Source organism: Chrysochloris asiatica, unplaced genomic scaffold (assembly GCF_000296735.1).
Source record: "Chrysochloris asiatica unplaced genomic scaffold, ChrAsi1.0 scaffold00045, whole genome shotgun sequence".
Classification (NCBI taxonomy): domain Eukaryota; kingdom Metazoa; phylum Chordata; class Mammalia; order Afrosoricida; family Chrysochloridae; genus Chrysochloris; species Chrysochloris asiatica.
In genome coordinates, this window is record NW_006408563.1 from 2,010,086 (window position 1) to 2,017,110 (window position 7,025).

General features: G+C 42.9%; 1 protein-coding gene across 1 annotated transcript in view; it reads left to right on the forward strand.

The window, feature by feature from the left end:
- The window catches only part of MDH1B (malate dehydrogenase 1B, NAD (soluble)), a 35,553-nt gene that overhangs the window by 12,674 nt on the left and 15,854 nt on the right, over positions 1 to 7,025 (forward strand). Inside the window, exons 6-7 of the mRNA XM_006862019.1 lie at positions 1,808 to 1,949; positions 3,953 to 4,116. Coding sequence (XP_006862081.1) covers positions 1,808 to 1,949; positions 3,953 to 4,116 — 306 coding nt within the window. The remainder of the gene's footprint in view (positions 1 to 1,807; positions 1,950 to 3,952; positions 4,117 to 7,025) is intronic.

Genomic DNA, 7,025 nt, shown 5'->3' on the forward strand with positions numbered 1-7,025 from the left:
GGACTCTTTTTTGTTGCAAGTGACACAAAGTCAGCTTAAATGGACTGAAGTTATAGGAACAGAGAGATTTTTTTGTGTAAGAACTGAGAACTATGGGGAATGGTCCTTATTTCCGTCCTGGCTGAAAGCTGGGCCTCCAATGATGCTGGCACTACTCCTTGTACTCCCTCTTGGCCCATCATAGAGCTCGGCCCTCCTTTGTGTCACTTTTATTCCCAGGTAGTCTCTCTCCAGCCGGTGGTACAATGCCCACTGGCCCCCCCCAGACCATATGTATGCTCATAGTTTAGCTACCCCAGAAGAAACCGAGTTTTCTTTCCCAGTGGTTTCTGTACAAGCACAAAGGGTAATATCTCATTGTCCTGGTTTGGACTACACACCCATCTACAAATCAGTCATTGTGGCCCAGAGGCTGGACTTTATTGATTGACAAGACCCAAGCCACAGCCCTACTAACGGACCGGAGTGGTGAAGATAGCACCACAAAAAACATATGGAGTAAAACTGGGTGAAGAGTAGTTATTTACAAACAAGTAAACTAAAGGGAAAAGGAGAAGAAATGTTGGAAGGGGGAAAAAAAACACACAAAAAAATCCTCTTGCTAGACACTGTATTTTTCTAGCACAATTATGGCGGTTAGAGCTGGAAAGGAGTCCTGGTACGGCGCTGCAGGATCATGCGCTGTACTACAAGGTCAGTTTAAACCGCAAGGCCGGCAGTTCAAACCCTATAGAGGGTCACTATGGGTTGGAACCGTCTCCACGGCATTTAACAACTATAGCAACAACAGACCTGTTGTTATGTGCCGTCGAGTTGGTTCCAACCCATAGTGACCCTGTACAGGGTTTCCGAGGCTGTAAATAAATCTTTACGGGAGCAGAAAGCCTTAGCTTTCTCCAGCGGAACAGCTGGTAGTTTCGAACTGCTGACCTTGCGGTTCACAGCCCAATTGGTAACCACTAGGCTACCAGAGCTCTTTAAAGGACCTAATCGGGTAAGAAAAGTAAGACCCAGTACAATTAAAAGACTTCTCTAGATAAAATTACTTGTTTACACTTTAGATTAAACATTTATAGAAACTTGTTGTTGTTATGTGCCGTGGAGTCAGTTCTGACTCACAGTGACCCTGTACAGGGTCTCCGAGGCTGTAAATCTTTACGGGAGCAGAAAGCCTCATCTTTCTCCCATGGAACAGCTGGTAGTTTCGAACTGCTGACTGTGAGATTAGCAGCCCAATTCGTAACCACTATGCTACCAGAGCTCCTCTATAGACACTTACTAACCTAAAACAAACAAAAATACTATCAAGTCAATTCTGACTCATAGCAACCCTATATTGGGTTTCGGAGGCTGCAAATCTTTCTGGAAGAAGGAACTCTCCTCTTTCTCCTGATAGTTTTGAACTGCTGACTTTGTGGTTAGCAGGTCAGTTCTTACTCTACAGCGCCACCACCGTCCCTTAGAACATCACTGCTGTTGTTATGTGCCGTGGTTCCGACTCATAGCGACCCTGTACAGGGTTTCTGAGACTGTGAGTCTTTACGGGAGCAGAAAGCCTCATCTTTCTCTTGTGGAACAGCTGGTAGTTTCGAACTGCTGACCCTGAGGTTTGCAGCCCGATTAATAAACACTACGGAGATTGCCAAACCCTGATTGTTAGGGCGCTGAGCCATATATCTGGCACTTGGTAGGGAATATAAACTAAAATTGACTTTATAGCAAAAGAATCAATCTTCAACAAAAAAGCTTCCAGGCATTTTCTTTATATTAATATACACATTATGTTTATTTTTTTTTTCCTCTACAGGCATCAAAGATGTGATAATTTGGGGTAATATTAGTGGAAATAACTATGTTGACCTGAGGAAAGCCAAAATCTACAGATATGAGAGTGCTATCTGGGGACCCCCTTACTACTCCCGCCCTGTTTTGAGCTTGATTTTTGATCGGTACAGTATCTTTTTAAGTGAAGTACACTAGCAATGCTAAATACATGTGTCATACTTGTCATCGCCGTTAAAATATTTTTATAAAGTTTTGTACAAAAATAGCTTGCTTTATTCATACTCATATTCCCTTGTATTATTTACTGAAAAAAAAAAAAACCCAGAGAACTCTATAGAATTTCAACTAGTCCATCTCCACCTCTAATTTATTTGAGTTTGGAACTGTGGATGTTTATATTTCAAGATTTTCTGTAAAGTAGCTCACAGATGGCATTAAAATTATCTTTAAAAGTTGTTAGTTGTTGTTAGGTGCTGTCGAGTGGGTTCCGACTCCTAGTGATGCTATGCGCATCAGAATGCAACACTGCCCGGTCCTGCTTCATCCTCACAATTGATGTGAAACTTGAGTCCATTGCTGCCGCCACTGTGCCTATCCACTACAATCCATGTGCAAAGGGAGTCTTAGGAGCTAAACTGGTGAGCTGGCCCAGAACATACTGAGTGTATGTCCCGGGAAAGGGAGAATCAAGAGGTAATGAGAGCACCATCTCTAGGGCCAAACCACCTAAGTTGGAATTCTCACGTAGCCACTTCTTTTTAGCTATGTGATTTTAGAGAAGTTACTTAACCTCTCCATGCCTTAGCTTTTTCACTTACAGAGTGAAAGTGGCAGCATAGTATGAGCCTTTATAAGATCCGAGGGGAAGGTTAAATGGGGTGATCCAGCATACACGTTAGCACCTGGAGCTGTGCCTGCTGCACTTGTTGTTGTTGTTGTGTGCCGTGGAGTCAGTTCCAACTCATGGCAACCCTGTACAGGGTTTCCGAGGCTGTAAATCTTTGGTGGTGGTGGTGGTTATGTGCTGTGGAGTCGGTTCTCACTCATAGCTGTAAAACTTTATGGGAGCAGAAAGCCTCATTTTTCTCCCATGGAACTGCTGACCTTGAGATTAACAGCCTGATTCGTAACCACTACAGACACTAGCATTATGGTGCCGAGGAGGAGGGGAGAAGAAGAGGGGAGCTTTGGAGTATACTCGTTTCTAAACTTTGCAACCCTTTCCCAACTGGAGCGTTTTCTTTCCATTACCCATCCTCAGACCATAGGCATTACATCCATGCTTCGGAGCACTGCATCCAAGTTCCCACTCCTGGAGCGTGTTTGCCTGCATCTGCTGCCTGGGTAAAGGAGAGTTGATGTGAGCACACTAAGGACTCTAATTAAGCCACATTCCTCCCTTAGTTTAGACCTCAGATGATCCCCTAATTCTCAGTGTGAACAATTCAATGATTTATAAAATTAACTTGCTAAAAACGAAGGATCCTCTCTGGTTCTAAGATAACATTTGTTGGTGTTGGTTGCCATCCTGTTGATACTGCCTCACGGTGACCTCATGTGTGCAGAGTAGACCTGCTCCATAGGGTTTTCAAAGCTGTGACTTTTGGGAAGCAGATCACCAGACCTGCTTTCTGAGGTTCAAACTCTAACCCACCTGGAGAGTTGTTGGGCGCTTTTCGATTTGTGTGATCTCAAGACTTAACCTCCTCCCACCCCCTAATATAACATACATGGACTAAATTCTTTAGTACTGAAAGCCGTTTCTTCCTTTCATTTCAAAGCAGACTTTGACTACTTTTCTTTGTGGCACTATAGGATAAGCACTGGACTAATAACCACAATGTTAGTAAGTCAAACCCACCAGTTCCTCTTGGAAGCCTGTGCAGGGTCACTGTGAGTCAAATCCGACTCCATGGCGCTTAACAACAACAACATATTTATGTTACCATGTTTTTAGGGTGAGCTTTTGGGACTGTTTCTGCTATAATTCACTATTTATCAATGAACGTTCTTCTGGGATTGAAGTTGCTGGAAGAAGAGGTGCAGAGCCCCGTTTCTATTCTGACCGTGACTGTGGCTCCTGTCATTCAACTCCATCAGTCTGAGAGACAGCTTTTCCATTTTCATTCCTTTTCGCATGATTAAATTTGTTCTTTCTCTCCTACAGTGAGTGGATCAACAAAGATTTTGTGAAAATTCTTAAAAGCTTGTCGGCCTCAGGAAGACAATTTAGAGGCATTTTAGCTGCACACAGTATAGCCACTACATTGAAATACTGGTATCATGGCTCACCACCTGGGGAGATTGTGTCTTTAGGAGTATTGAGTGAAGGTAAATTGTCTTTCATATGACATTTAAAACCCTTCATGGATGCCTTATATTCCTACCTCTATGTCTCACCTGCCTTGCTCTAAACATCTGTAAACTGTCTGGCCTGTGACAATTCCATAATTAATTCACTCATTCCCCATTCCCTTAGTTATTCATTTCAAACACTATTAGATATTTTGTGGGAAGGTGCTAGGAACACACACTGTCATTAGACCTGGTCTCTGCCTTCTGAAAAGTACAGTGATCTAAGCAGAGTCAGATACATAAACAGAATAATCCTTGTCTTGTCTCCCAGTATCCTAGACAAGAAGGGAACCCATCCAAACACCCATGCCACTAATTCGATTCTGACTCATAACAACCTTAAAAGACAGCACAGAAACTGCTCCTTAGGGCTTCCCAGACTGCACCTCTTTACAAGAGCAGATGGCCTCATCTTCCTCATGTAGAGTGACTGGTATGTTTGAACCACCAACCCTGTGGTTAGAAGCCCAGCGCATAACCCACAGCACCACTAAGACTCCTTCAAGAAAGAGAAGGCAAGGTCACTTCTAGGCCAGGAACAGGTCAGGACAGGCTTCAGAGAGGAAATGACGCTCCAGGGAGTCTTGACATATGCATAATAGTTACCTGGCAGACAGATTTGGGAGAAACATCTGGGCACAGGAACAGCCTATAAAGGGGCACTTTAGGATCTGAATCTTAGGGTACCAGGCAGCCATGGGATGTAGATCGCGTGCACTCTGTGGACCAACACTGTGTGTAAACTTGTGCAGCCTGAATGTTTATGTCTGCAGAAAACTATTCAAAGGACTTTTTAAAAAATCATTTTTTTAAAAAAACAGAAAGGAGAATATAGATGTTCTGCCTCAGTAGGCTCTATCTAAAGCATCTCCTCCCTTTGAGTTTTTACCTGCTTCCTAAGTAAGCTCAGTCACCCCCAAAGCTACAAGCCAGGCCTCTCTGCTGAACTCTTTAAGTCCGGATGTCATGCTGCCCCTTCCAACTCAGCATGCACCAAATGGAGTGTATTGTCTTCCTCCTAGTCTGATTCTATGTCTTATGTACCTTATATTTTTAATAGAGCAACCATCCTGCCAGCTGTTTCATGGAGAAGCTCAAGGAAATCCTTCCCAATCCCCCAAATCAAGATTAATGTGTCTTGTTTCTCTACTCACATCACATTGTGTTCCTCTATTCAGGGTGCTTTGCACCAACAGTGTGGGTAGTTGCATATGTCCCCTTCACTAAGTGTGTACACTCTGAGGACAAGGGACCACATCCAGGGCATTTTTCTGATCCTTCGCTGAAGCAGCATTGAACAAGGAAGGTGCTTGTTCAATGCTGTTCAGTTGAAGTTAAGGTGCACGAACGTCTCCATCGTGTGAATTCAAATCAGTATGTTTACCACTTTAGCAAAATGGGAATTTCAAACCTTATCTTTATTTGTAGAAAGAAAAAGTAATGCATCTCTGTAGAAATACCATTCATCTATAAACAATGCAATATTGGAAGGCAGGGCAACTGATCATTTTCTTCATCCCAGAAGTCAATGCCCTGTAAGCGAACAATCTTACAGTGTCTGCTCATCAGGCCAGCTCTTCACAGAGAAAACTAATAGAGACTGGATAGAGGATCTGGGAAAACCTCTGAGGAGTCATTTATCTTGGTTTCATGAATAGTACTTTTTTGTTTTGTTTTTGTGACCCTAGTGAAGTCCTGATGTGGCACTGTAGGATCAGCACTAGACTGCTAACCGCCAGGTTGGCAGTTCAAACCCACCATTGTTCCTAAGAACCTTAAACAGGGTCACTATGAGTTGGAACTGACTTGATGGTACTTAACAACAAACAAGTGACAACATTTGAGATGATTAGGAAAGTAGGAATGGTTTTCTTATTTGATTGATACATGAAAAGGGAACATTTATATGAATGTTCATCGTCAGTGACAAATATTAATGGTCTTTTTGTTTAGAGCACACCTAAGTGGGGAACCAAGTGATTTTTGCCCCCTTTCTTTCCCTTCCCTTCTGACTCTCCCTATGTAGCTGCCATCAAAGGTAGAGGAGTAGAAGGACAGAATGGGTGAATGACTTGAGCTATATAAAGGGTCAAGAGAAAGACATGGGAAACAGACCAAAGCAATCATGACAAGGTAGGGACCCTCAACATGTCATGGGGTAGATGTTGAGGATCTAAATCAGGCAGGGGCAAGAAGGATGAAGAGGAAGAAACAGTCATGCGGGAACTATAGGAGAGAGAACTGTCAGAACTGGGTGAGTAATTTGGTATGGCAGACAGAGGAGGGCAGTAACTCAACTGCACGTTTTCTGGCTTTAGCATCTGATGAAGAGTAATAACTTGGACAGAGATAGCTGTGGAAGAACTGACTCACAGAGCTTTATTCTCAATAGATCCTCGGTCAGTCCTAGACATAGGGTTTCAGTACTTTGGCAAAGAAGTCCTAGAAATTTAGTTCAATGATTATTATTGATTTAAAATGTACAACTATGAATTTTTGTTGTTGTTAGGTGCCTTTGAGTGGGTTCCGACTCATAGCGACATTTGTACAACAGAACGAAACACTGCCTCATCTTGCACAGTCCTCACAATCATTATGTTTGAGGCCATTCCTGCTGCCAGTGTGCCACTCCATCTTATTGGGGATCTTCTTTGTCGGTGACCCTGCACTTAACTAAGCATGGTGCCCTTCTCTAGGAGATGGTCACTTTTGATAATATGTCTGAAGATTGAAAGACGAAGTCTCACTACCCTAATTTCTAAGGGGTGTTCTGACTGTTCTTCCAACAAAGATTTGTTTGTTCATCTGGAATTCATGGTACTTTTAATATTCTTCTCCAACACCATAACTCAAGTGCATCAATTCTTCCGTGATCATCTTTATTC